The 16,829-nt window shown below is 52.9% G+C and overlaps 4 protein-coding genes across 4 annotated transcripts; 1 reads left to right on the top strand and 3 right to left on the bottom strand.

The window, feature by feature from the left end:
• Positions 1-1,346: 1,346 nt before the first annotated feature.
• On the bottom strand, positions 1,347-2,351 carry COL26b_000186 (uncharacterized protein; the record flags this gene model as incomplete). Its single annotated transcript, XM_053173156.1, has 1 exon — positions 1,347-2,351. One exon carries the CDS (start codon positions 2,349-2,351, stop codon positions 1,347-1,349), a length of 1,005 nt encoding a protein of 334 aa, XP_053042862.1.
• Positions 2,352-4,628: 2,277 nt separating this feature from the next.
• CBF5 (centromere/microtubule-binding protein cbf5) lies at positions 4,629-7,241 on the bottom strand (the record flags this gene model as incomplete). Its single annotated transcript, XM_053173157.1, has 12 exons — positions 4,629-5,071; positions 5,126-5,230; positions 5,291-5,345; positions 5,466-5,681; positions 5,737-5,808; positions 5,858-5,961; positions 6,020-6,141; positions 6,216-6,231; positions 6,289-6,335; positions 6,837-6,880; positions 6,938-7,004; positions 7,120-7,241. 12 exons carry the CDS (start codon positions 7,239-7,241, stop codon positions 4,629-4,631), a joined length of 1,413 nt encoding a protein of 470 aa, XP_053042863.1.
• Positions 7,242-7,855: 614 nt separating this feature from the next.
• Positions 7,856-9,295, bottom strand: COL26b_000188 (uncharacterized protein; the record flags this gene model as incomplete). The annotated part of the gene is made up of 4 exons (XM_053173158.1): positions 7,856-8,652; positions 8,704-8,855; positions 8,909-8,990; positions 9,043-9,295. The coding sequence occupies 4 exons, from the start codon at positions 9,293-9,295 to the stop codon at positions 7,856-7,858; spliced, it is 1,284 nt and encodes a 427-aa protein (XP_053042864.1).
• A 4,028-nt stretch (positions 9,296-13,323) lies between these two features.
• Positions 13,324-15,346, top strand: COL26b_000189 (uncharacterized protein; the record flags this gene model as incomplete). Its single annotated transcript, XM_053173159.1, has 2 exons — positions 13,324-15,066; positions 15,125-15,346. The coding sequence occupies 2 exons, from the start codon at positions 13,324-13,326 to the stop codon at positions 15,344-15,346; spliced, it is 1,965 nt and encodes a 654-aa protein (XP_053042865.1).
• Positions 15,347-16,829: the final 1,483 nt, after the last annotated feature.

Raw genomic sequence — 16,829 nt, forward strand, 5'->3', positions numbered from 1 at the left:
GCGAGATGCGCACGACTGCGATGAGGTGACGGGTCCTGCGTCCTTCTCCCCCCCCTGGTGACCAATCGCAGACGAGCGTTTGGAGATGACTGTGGTTGGACGCAGGTGACAGTCAGCCCTTTTCGATCTAGCCCGGGCGCTTACCGATCACAGAGAATGGAACCCGAACACCGCTGATCCTCGGAATATTTCTCCTGAGTTCTGAGTCCTGAGTCCTGAGGAGTTCCAGTCAGTGTCTTTGGGCCCCATCCATGATTGATGTCGGTGCTCTGCCCTTTAAAGCACCCCACTTAAAGCCGCGAGCTCGGTTCACCTTCCCACTCAGCTTCACTCAACGTGCTCTGATCAGTTCAGCTTCTGAGTGTGTTCGATGTTCAGTGTGGTGTTGGTTCATTCGGTCCACTGCGGGCCCCAAGTGGGGGCATAGTCGTCCGCAGCACAGTCGCGACGATCACTCAGTCAATGCTCCCTTTTCTTCCCGGATTCCCGCCTACCTTCTTTTCCTTAACTGAACACTGCCTGTCGTTCAAGCGCCCCCAAAACATCGAATTGTCAATGCATAGTCGTTCGGCATCACAGCCCGGGCCCTGTCTTATCCCTCTTATCCCTCCCCCCTTCCTCTTCACCCTTTTACTTGACTTTAGCTATTAGGGGGTGGGACCATGTCGCCAACCCCAGGGTTCCCTGCCTCTCATTACAAAGTTCGATGCGAACCAGAGAAGCTGTCCCCTTTCGGCAGGTTGGCATTGGGGCCCAGTTACTGAGCTGCGTCGAACCTTTTCTTTTTCGCAACTCAAAGCTTGTCCTGACTTTGCTTCGCCGCCGAGTCGGAGCTGACGGTGTGCTCACTGAAAGACGTCCGTCCCATTCGCCGCACCAACCGCAAACTCTACAGTCGAGGCATCCAATTGCCTTCCGGTTCGCGCAACGGTCGCTTACCAAATGGTGTGTTCACGGTCTGCGGCTGGTTCCGATTTCTGGTTTGTATGATATGTTCTTCGTCATTTGTCTCGTGAAAACGACCGGTTGGGCCTTCATCGCCTATATGATGCAGAGTCCTCCAAACGCCCGCACAAGAAATGTAAAAAACGAATGTCCTGTATGCCCCCGAATCATGTATGAAGTCTCTTTTAGACTTTCCTTTGCAAAACCCGCACAAATATGTGTGTCCAAAACGCTGGGTGCTCGCTGAGATCCTTCCTCCCCCAAGAAGAGAAATAAGTAAGGATACACAACTGAGATGATGCTGTGAGTGTGTAACACAAAAAATATGATTACAGAAATTATTTCCTCTTTCGTCTTTTCGTTTCGTTTCGTTTCTTTTTACCTTTCTCTCTCTGTCTCGCTCAGCTGATGATTACATCTCTGCCGGTGACGGAGTACTGCGTCTGGTAGAGACACCTCCCCTCCGCGCAGTCGCCGTGGAAGAGCATCTGCCCTCCCCCGGCAACGCTCGTCGCGCCTCCCGGGGCTGTGAGGTTGAAGTCGCCCGTCTTGAGCAGCATCCGGCTAGGCCGCACGTAGGGGCCCTTGATGTCGCGGCTCGTCGCGTAGTTGACGTTGTAGTTGTCCGAGTTAAAACAAAAACTGCTGAAGAAGAGGATGTACAGCCCATCGTCGGTGCGCACCAGGTCCGGCGCCTCCACCAGCGGGCCGTCCGCCGCCGTCCGGTCGAGGATCTGCACCGGATCGCCAACTTTGCTGTACCCGTCCGCCTCGACCTCCTGCAGCATGATGGGCGTCCCGACGAGCGGCTCCACGCCGTTGTTGCAGTCGCCGCCGTTGCCCACGTTGTTGCCGTCCACCTTGTACACTACGTACCGCTTCTTGGTCGACTCGTCGTAGAAGCCAGCGGCGTCGATGGCGCCGCCCTGGTCGAACGGGCACACCCACGGCTCCTTGGTCGGGACGTACGGCCCCGTGATGGCGTCTGAGATGCCCACGCCGATGCAGTGCCTGCCGCCGCCGTCGACGACCTCGCCCGAGTAGTACATGATGTACGACCCGTTGTCGAGCCGTCTGACGTCCGGCGCCCAGGTGTTCTTGCCCGTCGTCCAGCCGCCGTCTGGGAGCGCCTCGATGTCGAGCCACTCCCAGGAGCCCGAGATCTCGGCGGCCTTGGCGACCTGGATCTGCTTGTCGTTGTTGCTGGTCGCGAAGGAGTACCAGTTACCGTCGCCGGCCTGGATCAGCGCCGGGTCCGGGAAGTCACGGTTGAGTCTGGGCTCAATGACCTTGTCTTGTCTGCCGACAATGTAGAGGGCGTCGATCTTTGAGGGTGCGCTCAGGGCTGGTTGTAAGCCGGCCAAGCACCACAGGCCGGCGGCCAATAGTGATGATGTTGGGAGCATTGTTCTCTCGGTCTGAGGGTATATATAATAAACAAAGAAACGATACAATTATATAAGGTATCTCTCTCGTAAAAAAACCGGACAAAGTGTAAACAAAAAAAGAACAGCAACAGCCAGGTGATGCGCTCGTGGAGCTAAACAAAGTTGCAGTCTGAGCAGAAAAAAAAGACCTTGGGATGCTGATGTATATGTGATGAGAGGAGGAGTGTCTGTGTCGTGGGTGGTCTTGGGTCTCTCTTGGGTATTCGCTTTCGTTCTGTCTTTCTCTCAAGGAATTGGACGGTGGTCTATTACTTAGCTTTGCCAACACCGAGTACACATTACTTCGAAGCAAGTGCTGCCGTCATGAATGTCATAGCGAACTGTATTCGAGAAGCAGAGAGGAAAAACAAGAGCTGTCCGGTCTCGAGGTGCGTGCGAGCGAGGTCCTACTTGTACTCGAACGAAAAGGACGAGATGTGGGAGAGAGCAGCAGCAGCTGCGCCAGCTCCAAGCTCCAGCTACATCCCGAGACGAGAACGGTATTGAGAGCAGGAACGACATGCCTCCTTAGACCTTACTATATTCACTCACACACCTACGAGGTACACGCTCCAAGTACACCACACCACACCACACACCTTTACTACGACGACAAGCAAGAACCGACAGCCACACACACACCTCCACCCGCATTTGCAGTGGTAATCTCACATTCCCGATCCGCATTGCCCAGAGACTTGGGAGCTGGCCCTAGGTGGGTTTGTTCCATTCACGTCAAAGCAGATGCTTGAAACAGGTGGGCCGGGGGTGAGAAGTGTGAGTGAGTGCGTGGCAGCGTCTTGCTCGACCGGATACCCGACGGGAACTGCACGAACCAGCAAAAAAAAAAAAAAAAAACAGAAGCTAGAGCCTCTCCGGTGCTGCTGCTCCCACCTTACAGCTGCTTCTCTTCTCGCCTTGCTTCCGAACTTGCTTCCCGCTGCTTCCAAGGTCAAAAATCGCCTTGCATTTCCGCCCAGGTTATGCTGCTTAAAATTGCTCTTCCTAGGGCTGGGCGCGCGTCAGATGTGTGGTCAGATAGCAAATCCTCTTTAGGCTTCAGCCCATAAAACTGCAGCTGCTAGGCTAGCAGATCAATAGCAGCAAAACATGACAGACGGACAAGAAAAAAAAAGCCCCTCGGGAGGATTACACGCATCCGGCAGTCGGCTGCTAGGCCCTATGTGCTGGCTGCCATGTGGGCTACCCACGTTAGGGGGGAAGGGGGTCAGAGAGAAAAGTTGGTCGTCATGGAGGCTCTTGGGTTGGCCTGGAACCGGGATGTCGGTGGTGACGGGGGTCGACAGGGGATCGCCAACTGGCGGTGTCGGCCCCGCTGATCGGGCATGGGCGAAGCAGGGCAACTGGGCACGAGGGATTGAGGCGCGACTGGCAAATCCGTGATCCTGGAGAGGGGCTGTGAGAGCGCAACCCAAGGTCCCAAGGTCTCAAGGTCACTCACTCACTCACCTCCCCTCCCCGGTGCCCCTCCCACCCAACGTGGCAACGACACCAGAGACACGCATCACTAGGAGAGAAGAAAAAGGCGGGGTGACGTGCTGCCATCTCAGGGGTGGGCATTGAGGATCCGCTAAAGTAATTATACCCAGTTACGGCGTGGTTCTTGGTTGCATTATCCCAATTCCATGAGGCATCAAGGAGGGCGGGTGGCAGTTGTCCTTGTTTCCGTGACTGGCCAGCGCATGTGGCCTGAGACATGCTTGGTGACAATGCTTCCCTGTCTTTGGTGTCCTCTCAGGGAAAGCGCCTTCGGACGATGGACGGAACACGTATATTGTCGCTGTTTATGACTGAGATTCCCAAACAGAAATCGTTCGGATGAGATCCACGCTGGCTCGGACCCGACTGAGCTGCTGTCTGAAAACCCGCCGGGGTCCTGCTGGGACTACGTAAGTCCGCCAACAAGGGTTTCCGTGTTTCCGTTTCAACCGCCTAAAACATCGATTCGTGACATTTTGCGCTGCCATGTGCTTCTCGTCTCATTCTCGACCGGTCGAGAACTTTTTTTGGTTTGAACTGATCAAGCAGCTGTAGTCGCCACTTTTTTTCTTCATATAGGACCTATCTACTCCTATCCAGCCAGTCCGTACTATGTTCAACGGGAGAGAGAAAATGATGAGAAACCAAACGCCACTTGCCAAAGCCAATTTTATGGTACAACAGCCAACCGCCGACCATTGTTCAACAAACACTTGGTATCGAGCCAATCGAGGTAAGATGCAGCGCAACAATAGCTTACTCGCTGTCGTCATCATCGTCAGCTTCGCCTGACTTGGCAGCCTTCTTCGCGGCCTTGGCTGCCTTCTTCTCAGCCTTTCTGCGCTTGCGCTCGGCACGCTCGTCGGGAGTTTCACCCTCGTGCTTCTTGCGCTTCTTGCCGTCCTCTTCGTTGTTGGCAGGGGTGACGACAGTGCTGGTAGAGACGGTCTCGACCACCTTCTGGGGAGTGGCCGGCGCAGCCGATGCAGCCGCCGCCGCATCACCGGCAGGAGCGCTGAAGTCCTTGTACTCAGACACCCACTTGGCGGGGGTGGCCTCGTTCGGGCGTCCGAACTTGTCCAGCTTGCCGTCCGCCTTCATCTTCTTCTTCTCCGATGCAAGAGGGCCAAGTCCCCATCTTCTGGGGTAAAGGTCACGCTCCATGATGCATCGCTTGACCTTGGCGACAACGCCGTGATCTGGTCTCGGGTCAGTTATGGATCGTCAATGTACAGTGACGGAGGAGGACAAACCGCATGTTGACATCTCGACGGTGGACATCTGGGCAATGCCGATGGCAATAGCCTCACCCTTGGTGGTCATGAGGACGACCTCATCGTGGACCTCAATGGCGGACTCTGTGCAGGGTGTCAGTATGTCACTGTATCCTGGTAACGTTGTTATGAAGCTTAACTCACCGTATCGCAACAAACCGGGAAGCATAAGCTTAGCACCGTAGCAGACAGCGTTGACCTGGAAGTACGTCAGTATCGGATGCAGCTGTTTTCGTGCGCCAATCGGTCTAAGACATAATCCACAAAGTCGCATCGGCCGTGAGGGGCGGTTGGGTTGCAATGAACGGGAATAACTTACAGCACTGTCCTTGACAACAATACGCTTGTAGCCAGTGAGGAGAGTCTCCAGGGGAGAGATGACCTTACGCAGGTAAGACTCATCCCTGGTGTTGTCCATCATCCACTGAGCGTCAAGCACGTCGTGCAGAGTGACCATGCCCTTGGACTCGTCCATGGCACCACTGCGCACTCTGCGGAGCTCCTGCATGTGGCCACCAACACCCAACAGAAGTCCCTATTTCATGTAAGCAATCAGAACAAGGCTGAATGATCTTCTTAACGTTACGTACAAGGTGGACACAGAGGGTACGGATGTAAGTACCGGCCTCGCAGGAAACCCAGAAGACACCGAGATGACGATCCTAAAATCGCGGTCAGCAATATTTCTAAGACAGGAGTGGATCTACTCACGTTGTCGAACTCGATCAGCTTGGTCTCGTAGATGGTACGGATACGCAGCTGACGCTTGACGGCAGAGATCAAAGGAGGGCGCTGGAAGAGGGCACCAGTCAAAGCTAGATCACGAGTCAGACGATGATGTCGGCAGTTGCGGTGAGGTTGGATTGAACATACTCTCGAGAGCGCGAGCAAACTGGGCCTGACCGCCAGGCAGCTTGTCGTGGAGGCGGATGACGGCAACGTACTCCTTACCGGCGCCCTGCTGAGACTTGACGAGTCTGGTGGCGCGGTCGACGCTGCAATGAGAAAATTTCGTCAGTCGCAATTCCTCAAGGATGCGGTTCGTCGGAATTGGAAGGTTGCTACTAACCAAACAATCAAACATCCTGAGAAAGTTAGCAAAACACGTTCGAGACGTCAATGTGGGACGAGTCGCTACTCACCAGTGACCTTGGGATCAAGGGTACCGCTGTGACCAGTCTTCTCAACGCTGTGCAAAAATGAATTAGCAATGCCTTCTTCATTCCAACCATAAGTTTGGCAAAAGCCAAGCTTGCGGCTCCCCGAAATCGTTCGATCGTTCCTTTCGTTGACAAACTGACGGCAATGGCAGTTCCCGCGAATTGTGACGACACTTCCCAGGGCAATCCATGATGGTCGGTTCCCAGCACAGCCTCCCGCGAAAACTTCTCAAGTCGGCATGCAAATCGATAATGACGCTGTGCCTTGTTCTTACAGCCTCGCGATGATGCAGCCTGAACAGACATGTCGTGACGTTGGAATCGTGTTCCACGTTGTACCAATCCTTGTCTGTGTTTCGCAAAAGCCTGGCCGTACACGTGCGCGCCACGTCGTGAACATCTGCCCGTATAGCCATCGCGGTCCGCTTAAGAGGATGCCATTGCCGTCGATTCGTCTTCGATTTCGGGGAGCGAATCGCATACGATGCATCGCGATCGTGCGAGCTAGAGAATGGAATGGGATTGCATACCGGAGCATACGCTTGACCCAAGCGACGACCTCGTGAGAGGAGGGCTACGCGCAAATCAGCACACATGGTCATCAATTCAATTATTAGCAATGATAACATACGTTAGAGGGCTTGTCCAGGTTGATGACTCCGGAGGAGATGTACGACTTGATGTCTCTCTTCAGAGGGCTGCATCCTGCCGGAATGGGAGTGAAGTGACCCGTCCGGACGAGAACTGCAGGACCGGTCAGCCATGTGTTCGTTCTATACGAGGCATTCGCTCCGTATCCAGAGGGAAGGAAACTTGCGCTTGTCGTAGTTCTTGAGCAACAGAGGCCAGCTGCTGGTGTCCAACTGGGGGACAGCAGCCTGAGGCTTGATGGCGAACTCCTCCTCCTCGGAGGCCTTAACAATTTCCATAGCCATCTTGTCCGACTTTATCCCGAAACGACAGGAGGTTTCAATGGGGAGGGAAGGTGTCGGTCGGGTGTTGGGCGTTTGCGGTGGGAAGGAAGTCGCGAACGTCCAAGAGGAAGGTCTCGTGGTGTTGGGAGGACTGGCTTGAAGCTTCCCAATCCAAATTTTTTTTCCTGCTGTGGGGTGCGAGCTGCCAAAAAATCCATTCCGCTCCACTTTGTGGCGTCGGACAGCCATTGATAGGATTTCATTGGCCAGTCCGCTCGACTAGCCACAGGACCCAAGACGCGACTCGGTTCCGTCCCGCCTTTTGAGCATGGACTTCTCAAACTCGAAAGAAAACATCATCATGCGGAACTAACAACGGTCCGTACCTGGAGACAATGGAACCCTTGCAGTCACAAAGCGCTTAACACGGGAATCTTTGGGATGTACTTTGTATTCATATTCACATTGTCTTCGCCTCGTCTCTGCATCTCATGAGCAGTACTTAAGACTCATGAGACTCACTCGGTATCGTGCAACTCCAAACTCCCGCTAATAACACCCAGATCCGCCAAGAGGCAAAGGCCCCAAGCAACTATTTACAGCTTCTCATTATCCTTCGCAAGAACCGCAACCACTCAGATGTATCCTCGCCTGAGGTCATCTTCTGTCATGCCGTGATACGCAGCCGGGTTGTGCTCCGCATACATAGGGTGCGCCGGGTGCTGAAGCACAGGCGGACTGGGATGTCTCTGTCGCGCGTCCCATTGATGATCAACCTCTCTCAACTCATAGGACTCAGATCGTCCCTTTCCCTTGTGAGAGTCATCCCAATCCTGCTGCGCATCATCGCCTCCTAGAGCAAGGCCAATTTCCTGCTGTTGATGCTGAGGGTCCGGTCCGTTGGTTGGCCACTGCATATTTGGCGCCTCTGTGCCACTCACCGGGCTGTTGTATTGCGATGAGTACGGCGAGAAGTATCTCGGGAAGGCCTTCTCTCCTTGGGGGCTGAGAGGAGACTCGTCCCAGCCATGCGTTGGCCTGGAGCTGTTTGGAGTATCGTTCTCCCAACTTCGCAGAGGGCGTTGGCTCAGCGGGGTGCCGTTGAGTCCAGCGACATTAAGCGGCGATGGCCAGCCATTTGCGGGGCCCTTCTGCTTCATTTCCATCTTCTTCAGGAATGCCCTTCGTCTTCTCTTGCCATTCCAGACGATGCAGAAACCGGTCAAAGCAAGAATAACGACAACACCTCCGATCGCGATGCCGACTTTGCCGCCTAAGGAAATGGGGCCGCTGTTGTAGTTTGGCACATATGTGTTTGTTGGCGTCGGGTCAGTAGCATTGACTGAAGTCTTAGAGAAGGGAGAACCCTCTACAGAGACGGTCTGCCCAGGGTCAGGCTTCTGCTGACATCCGGCATCCAGGATGGTCATGACTAGAAGCCAATTAGTCAAAGAACCGTAGTGTTCTAGGCAGCAAGACATACAATTAGTCAAGTAATGGTTGTCGCCGGCACGGAGGCAGGCTGTGCAGCCAGCGAGTTGATTGTGATCCCAGTTGTCACAGTAGTCAAACTCGGTGCCGTTAGAAGCAAGGTCGTTGTATTTAATGGCATCTTGGAAAGGCTCGCAAGCTGTTCTGTTTGAAGGGTTACTAGGTGAGACGAACAACGCCATCGCACGTTGACATACCTCGTGAGACACGGGCTCGACCCGACGTTGGGGTTTTCTGGGTACCCGAAGATGCAGTATGAGACAGCGTATCGGAGGTTGTCTGATAATGTTAGTCATGGTTTGGCCAGTGAGGACCGAAGTACCCAACATACAAAGAAGCCATTGTACGTCAGTCTGAGATGCGGTCGAGTAGTCGCTCGTCAACTCGCAGGAAACACACTGCTGGTATACAGAACCGGCAGCGCTGACAGAGTAATCCGACTCTTTGCAGACAACGTCATCTTTCGTGGTCGCATCCAGCACGTTGCCGCAGAGTGTCTGGCAAGGTGAACCCTTTGCCACGTGGATAGCCGTCGCATGGCGGAACCAGAGGCTAAGCGCCGCAGCGCCCGTCGCAAACCTCATCATGAAGAATTATGAGTGAAAAAGTGCGGGGAGACGTCAAATACTGCTCCCGACCGGCAAAATCGCAATCGGAAATCGCTCGAGTTATGTACTGGACGGCCGCGCACGGAAATACCGGTTTGCAGTCGATTCAATCGCTGAGGGGCAAAGTCGCCAGTGTTACATGCCTGCGGGAGCGTGATGGGGAGTCCGGGTCGTTGCGCAAGAGCTTATGGACGGCGATGCCAAGCGATGAAGGGGAAGAGTCGCAAATTGACGCCGTCAGGAGGATATCACGATGTGACGACTCGCGATGTTGACCACGGACAATGCGAGACGACGCTTCATATGTGTTTCGGTGTTTGCGAGAGAGAAGAAGGGCACGCTGTGATTGTGATGAGAGACGCAGCCATCTGCATCTCCATCACCTCGTTGGTTCTTCCGGAGCGTGTGATTGGTGTCCAGAAGAATTGGGGTGGCACGGCGAACTGTGTGCACTTCCCGCCCTCCCATCCGTTGCTCTCCTCACTCCGAGGTGAGGAGGTCGGTCCACACGACCACAAGTCCGGGCCGTTCCAACAGATACATAATACGAACGGAGCCTGGTGAGCAGATGCATCTGCCAGAGAAACTGGTGAGCTGGACGGGCTGGAGAAGCCCGTTGGCCGTTGACCCAGGTCTGCGATCCCACACCGCTGTAGGCTTGGCTGGCAAACATTGGCATTGGGAGGGTGAGATCTGCTCTCGTCGCTGGCTCTCGTAGCGCCCTGAAGTCCCCTGGTGGAAGGTGGCGTGCAGTGTAGTTGGCAGCCCCCAGCCACTTAGCATGCAATGATCCCGGCTGGCGACCGAGCTAGAGCTGCAAGAATCCCTGTCAGGATTCACACTTCAGCAACCTCATCCGGTGCGGGCAGCCATCTCCGATTGTTGATTGGACATCTCATGAGCTTGAATTCTCACGGAAGAGGCTCGTTGGACGGCCTAGCGCCCTGAGAGGAGGAGAACCATGGCGTTCCTGGTTTCCCGCACTGGTCAGCATGCCATCCGAATTTCAATAGCCCCTCCCTCCTTCGCATCAACATCTGGCCCCCGGAGACCTCCTTCGAAGACCATCTAAGGAGATTGATAACGCGACATCGCGAATTATGCATGTTGGACCAACAAACATAATGCCCCGCCGAGCGCTTCTGGTCATTTTGACATGATCATCGTCTCATTACCTTCCAAAAAGGTAGATGCCCCCGTCCTCGCATCATTGACGCGCCAATCGAGGCCATCGGCTTCTTGTCGCGCAGTTTGCCGCAAGCTCTATTGACCGAGCGTCTATTCGGCTGCCGCGGATAGCCATTGCATGACAGTCTTGAGATCATAGCCATCATTGCTATCAATCCCTGCGTGTTAAAGGCTGTCGGTCCTCGGCAGAGATTCCGGTATGACGTTGACGTTTGTATGGGTTGTCAAAGTGGTCGCACAATCTGGCCGAGGCTTTGCCTGTAAGTGAGGGCTGGAGTACTGCTGATGTTAGCGGTTGACGTCTAATCGAACCACACAAGGAGAGTGCTTCACAAGCCTAGCAGGGGCAGACGGATGATCGAATCAATTTAAAAAATGAAAATGTCTATCTATTTCAAAAATTACATCCACGACCAAAGCGTTTTGCAGTGTCAACACTGAGGAAAGCTCCTGGTCAAAAGCGTACGTTGCTTCTGCACGGTTTCCTCAACGAAGGCGAAACGCGTACAAGGAGATACCCTGACTCCGACTCTCGATTCAAATCTTGCCTGTTGTTACTACTGATATGATGAGCAGGCGGACTACTCGTTGCTGCTCGATGAGCGCCAGAGCCATACCCAAACGACGCTCCTAATTAAAATCATCATGATGTTGTTCTATTTCAGGGTCAAGTATTTGAGTGCTACCTGACTATGCACCGACGTCGCCCTATAACCGTTCTTAGTTTGGATGATTCCGAAAGCTCGCCATCATTGGAAGGAATGTTTGGTTCGTACCATGGGTAGTAGCATTGAGGGAGGCACAGGGGGAGGCCTATTAGGGTGCGGCTGGGGAGAAGGAGCGGGAGGTGGTCTCTCCAAGTCAAACTCGACTTCTGCAACCTGAGTCTCCTCTTGTGAGTAAGTAGGTGCTTCGCGACTGAGGAAGTCTTGTATGTCTTTCTTTGCGGCCTTTTCACCAGCAGACTGGACTAGTTTTGGCAGGAAAGAAAAGCCCTCATGTTCATCCATGTGCCTCTCGAGCTCGACAGCAGTCGCAAAATCTGTTTTCTTTTGCTTGAGATGGCAAGCGAGGCATCTGTAGAATGCTCGCAGATGACGCAAGTCGCAGGCCAAGAGATGAGAGGCTGCAAGTAGGTCCGGCGTCTCCAGAGGCGTTCCGTCGGCTTTTAGTCGAATGGCCATGTAGTCTCCAACCTCTAGGCTGCAATATTTGCAAACGAATCCCCACTGAGGTGTTCCAGTCCTTTCTTCAGTGGCCGTGGCAAGAGACGCGGCGTTTGCTCTATTGTTTTGGCAGAGAATAGCGCCGTAGCAGAACCGCCGATTATTGGGGGTATCATTAAGATCCAAGGATGAGTTCGCATCACCGCCTGTATCCTGATTGCCTTTCGCCAGTCTTACCCGAAAACTGTCTATTGCTTCTTGAACTTGGGTTTTCAGTGTCATCGCCGTGGTCTTCTGCAACCTCAGCTTCTCTTTTTGCGTCGGCGGCAAGTCCACATTATCCGCAGATGAGACTCTCTTCACATCGTTCAAAGTCCTCAACATGTTCTGAACTTTTACTTGGAGGCCTTTGAGGTCGCTAAGAAGCTGTTCTGTAACATAAGGTCAGTTTCATGACAGTTGTGGGAAACATACAGTATTGAAAGCAACAGGGATTACTCACGGTCTATCTGATCGGGCAGAGTCCGGCCCAGGCGTGATGAGAGATCATTGACATCCTGGGATAGTTGCAATGCAGCCTGGGAGGGATGGAGACCGTTGGCTTCCTTCCGTTGGTCTCGTTTCTCGAGATGGTCATCAATGAGTTGAGCGATAGTTCCCAGCCCTTGAGCTACAGCAACCACCGTTGCTATAATCGTTAAAGGGTCCATTGTTGCCAGAAATGAATAATAGGTGTGGTAATTCGGCAGATATTTGCAAGACACGCTGCGTTATGGCTCTTAACACGTTTTGAAGGGCTGCCGACAATGTCAATGCGCGCGTTGGAAGAGTACAGGAAAGCTGGCGAACTACACGAGGCGGACAGCCAAGGAAGCCAAGACGGCATGTGGACAGGCAGACTTCGTCTAGAGCCTCAAAATACACACTAACAAGATCAGCTTGCGTGTGTGTCTCATGAAATGTGCAAAAGTAGACCATTCATAGCAGTCCGATGCCATCGAGTGACGCGGCGGTTTTACAGAAGAGCCTCACGTTGGCTGATATTGGTAAGTATTTCAGCTTGCTTCAGCTTAGCAAGGCAGACCGCCCGCCCGCCTCGTTGTGATGGGTGGTAACCCCAAATGCATCAAGCCGCCATTCGTCGTATTGGTCGTACGTAATCGGTGTGCCGACGGTTGCCTCACGCTGGGAAAAACATTGAGGCTCAATGGGGGTAAACAAGAAGAAAGTAAAAGTCCAAGTATAACACAAGATAGGGTGTCCTGCGCATCCCCTTTCCAATTTCATCAATCCGAACAGGCTTTGCTTCTCGTGTCAACCGCAGCAACCTTCTGTTCCACCGAAAATCTTCCATTATTCACCTCATTTGGTCTACCTCACATTCTCTGTTTTTCAACTCTCGTTATGTCCGATTCGCGTAATGGCATTGCCTCGGGGGCGGGCCAGAATTCTAGTCAGCCTGGCTCCTACCTCGACCCTGACCCCGATAGCAAAGACCAACATGCAATCATCATGGCCATGGACCGAGTTCGAGCTTTGGGTATTCCAAGCATTGAACCTCCACAACTTGTCGTTTGCGGCGCCCAATCTTCGGGGAAAAGCTCTGTGTTAGGGGCAATCGCGGAGATTCCGTTCCCTTCAGGCGAAGGGATGTGCACCCGTTATGTGATTAAGGTCACATTGGCCCACAACGAAGATGATGTTCTGGAGATGAGCATCAAGCCTGAGCCCAAACGAAATGATGCAGACAAGAGAAGATTGGAACAGTTCAGAGTCAGCGAGAAGCTCACCGAAGACTCGTGGAACACCCTACAAGACCACATGAAGAGGGCTCAAAACGTCATATTCCCAGATGATGACAGAGACGACGGCAGAGTGACAGGAATCAGCAAAGACGTCCTTTCAATAACAATCAAGGGTCCCAAGAAGAAGCCATTGCAGCTAGTCGACCTTCCCGGCCTGATTGCGTTTCATGCCGACCAAGAGACCATCGATGCAATAAAACAACTCGTTCTCAAGCACGTCATGATGGAAAACTCAACCGTCCTTGCCATCGTTGACGGAAGCAGCGACCCCGATATTGCGGCGATCTTGACGATGTGCAAAGAACACGCACGTGGACGAACGATTGGAATAGTCACGAAACCTGACAAGGTTTCTGATACCGAGAGATTCGTGAAAATCGTGAAAGGCGAAGAGCCCGCTTACGAGCTGTTCGAATGGCACGTCCTTCGCAATCTTGACCGAGACTCCGATGGTGCAGACTTTTCCATGAGTGAGAGAAACCGTCAGGAGAAGGACCTTTTTAAGCAGCCCCTGTGGAATCAAATTCCCGCACGCCAACTTGGGATTCACAAGCTTCGGTATAGGCTGCGGAAGAAGTACTTCGCAGCCACCAGTAAGGAAATTCCTGGATTCAGAAGAAAGGTCGAACAACTCTTAGCTGCCGAGAAATTCCGCAATTTGGACGATCCTATGCGGGACGATGTGTTGAAAACAGTATTCAAGTTAGCAGTCGAACGACTAAGAACGGCTGCTCGGGATCACGCCAAAGGCGAGTACGAACACGACCTCGCTGATCGACCTAAAGATGGTCCTGAACGTCTCAGAGCACGCGTCGTTAAGCAGGACCATCTTTTCAAGTTATACATGCATGAATTCGGCCATTCGTGGGTTTCTGTTGCCAGCCTGTCGCCCATGCATTCCAACCATGACGTGCTCGAGCACCAAATGCCAGACATTCCACCAGAATCGTTTTCAACCTCGAACCGGAAGGAGTACGCAGATATCGACGAGGAAACTAACATGGCATCCGGAGCGCTCGAGGACAGCAAAGGCACCGAGCTGGCGAACTTCTACAACCCGAAAAGGATTGACCAGTTTTTCTGGGAGTTTTCGAGGCCTTGGTTTGAAATCGCCAAATTTCACGTGAACGAGATTCACACTCGTTGCAAGGTATACTTTGAGGTTATGACCAAGATGAAGTTCCCAAGAACACGCGAGAGCATCGAGCTTGATCAAGAGGTGGATGGCTTCGATAACCCTGATGTTGTGGCCACTCGTTTCATGGAAACCTACATCATGCCGAAGCTACATAATGCGAAGAAGGAGGCTGGCTACGAACTATGGCGCCTCGAAGCAGATAGACGATCTTTCGCCAAGAACGCTGACGACCGCTTTCTTTTGGAGCAGCAGGAGTTTCGCGATGCCGAACAATGCCAAGAATTCATAGCCGCGACCCGCCGCCACAGAAATGGAACAGGCGTAAACGGAGACGGCCCAGGAACGGTCGACGCGGAAGCTTATGCGAAGGATGGTCAGCTGTCGCGACCGAAGATCCACCAGAACCACGTCGCAAAAGGCTATCTGAAAGCGATGCATTCCCACTACTTTGTAAGTCTTACGGATCTCACCAAGATTGACCTGGACTTATCATGTTCTTGTCTTCCAGATTGCGCGAGACATCTTCATTGCGAACGTCCTCATGCAGGTTGAGGAGCGGCACTTCCTTCGCAAGATTGAGCAGCTGATACCTGACGACCTATCATTGGATCAGATCAGAGAACTCACCAAGGAGAATGATGATACAGCCATGAGAAAGAGACAGCTCAGGGAAGAGAAGAGGAGACTAAAAGAGGCAGAGGCCGCTCTTCAGTGCTGGGAGCAAACGTGATAGCAGCGGACGGATGACCCTCAAGAGAACCCCTATGTACTTGTGCCGAAAACCTCACTTGCAACAACGCAGTTAATGTAACAAGAATATTTTATCTTAATGGCTGCTACGGTTCTGCAAATATGGCTAACAGTATTTAACAAACGACACCAAGCAAAGCATAAAACAGCAAGTCTGGAACATCTCTGTAGAACTCCAACCGTCTTCCCCATCGGATACCTGTTATTTTTCCCATCCGACCGCCCGTTTATTAGACGCCTTGTGGTATTCATCCCCTCATGCAACAGTCATCTCATGCAACACGTGAATGCAAACCAGACTCCAAGATTCAGTGACAAACCAAAATTGAACGAAGCAGTGATACATATGAGATGAAAAACAAAAAAACCATTTACTCCTGTCAATAACGCAACACTCTATGCAGCAATGGCCTTCGACCCGTCTGAGTGGGAGCCAACTGGTCTGTCGACGCAGGTGAGATTGGGAAAGTTGTTTGCTAGATCAAGCAATGGCGGCCCTCCTGTGAGAGAGTCTTCGTCGTCGCGGATGAGAACCATGGCCTTCGGAGTGCTTGGCTCAAAACTGGGCGTGGATGGCGAGCGGGTCGACGACGGTATTGTTGCGACGGTCTCAGCGAGCGAGTTGAGTGAGAAAGGCGGTCCATCTCCCGTCTTGTCCCCTACAACTCGATCTTTTGTCTTGCTACCAGCCGCGACAGCCGGAGTTGAGTTGGACCTGCTAGTGGGCAACTCTGGAGACCCTCTAGGTCTTGAGGGTGATGAACTAGTAGAAACTTTTCCGTAAAGACCCGAGAGAGACACTATGGCCTCAATCCTATCATTCTTTTCAACACGTTCTGAGAACAGCGAGACCTTTGCACCTTTAGACTTCGAAGAATTTTGTCCTGCCTTCATGAAAGCATCCCAGGCAATCCCATGGTCTTCCACAGGCTGTGAAGGATCATGAGGTACCATTCTAGGAGGCGAGAAAGGCGGCCCAGGTTTACGGCCGCGGCTGGCAGCTCGGGACGGAGTACGGGACCGAGAACGTTCACTTGTACTCGGGGTTCTGGACCTTGGAGCTATGCCGCGCCCATTAGAAGCGGCTGATCCGGATCTTGCGTGGAAGTCCGTACTGGACAGAGACGTCGTTCGCTTGTGCTGCTGCTGGCGACTTTCCTCTTGAGGTTTGACAGTGGACTTTTGAGTAACGTCAGAGTCAAGAATGCTTCGGCTGGCAGCGATGATGATTGAGGAGTGTTGCTCGCTAGACCGGCCTCTACTGCAACTGCGTGGCTTAGATGATGAAGAAACATTAGGTGGAGTTTCAACGACCTCTCTGTGGAGATCCTGCATCCGATCGACCGACTCTGCTCTTCGAGAGATGGTCTCCAATGACTTGGAAATTTTGGTTGCATGTTCCCTGTGGGAAAAGGAGTTGGATCGCTGGTGGCTCCTCGATCGACTAGCATTCCGCGACTTTG

The sequence above is a fragment of the Colletotrichum chrysophilum genome, assembly GCF_026319265.1.
Source record: "Colletotrichum chrysophilum strain AFK26 chromosome Unknown scaffold_1, whole genome shotgun sequence".
NCBI classification, from domain to species: Eukaryota; Fungi; Ascomycota; class Sordariomycetes; order Glomerellales; family Glomerellaceae; genus Colletotrichum; species Colletotrichum chrysophilum.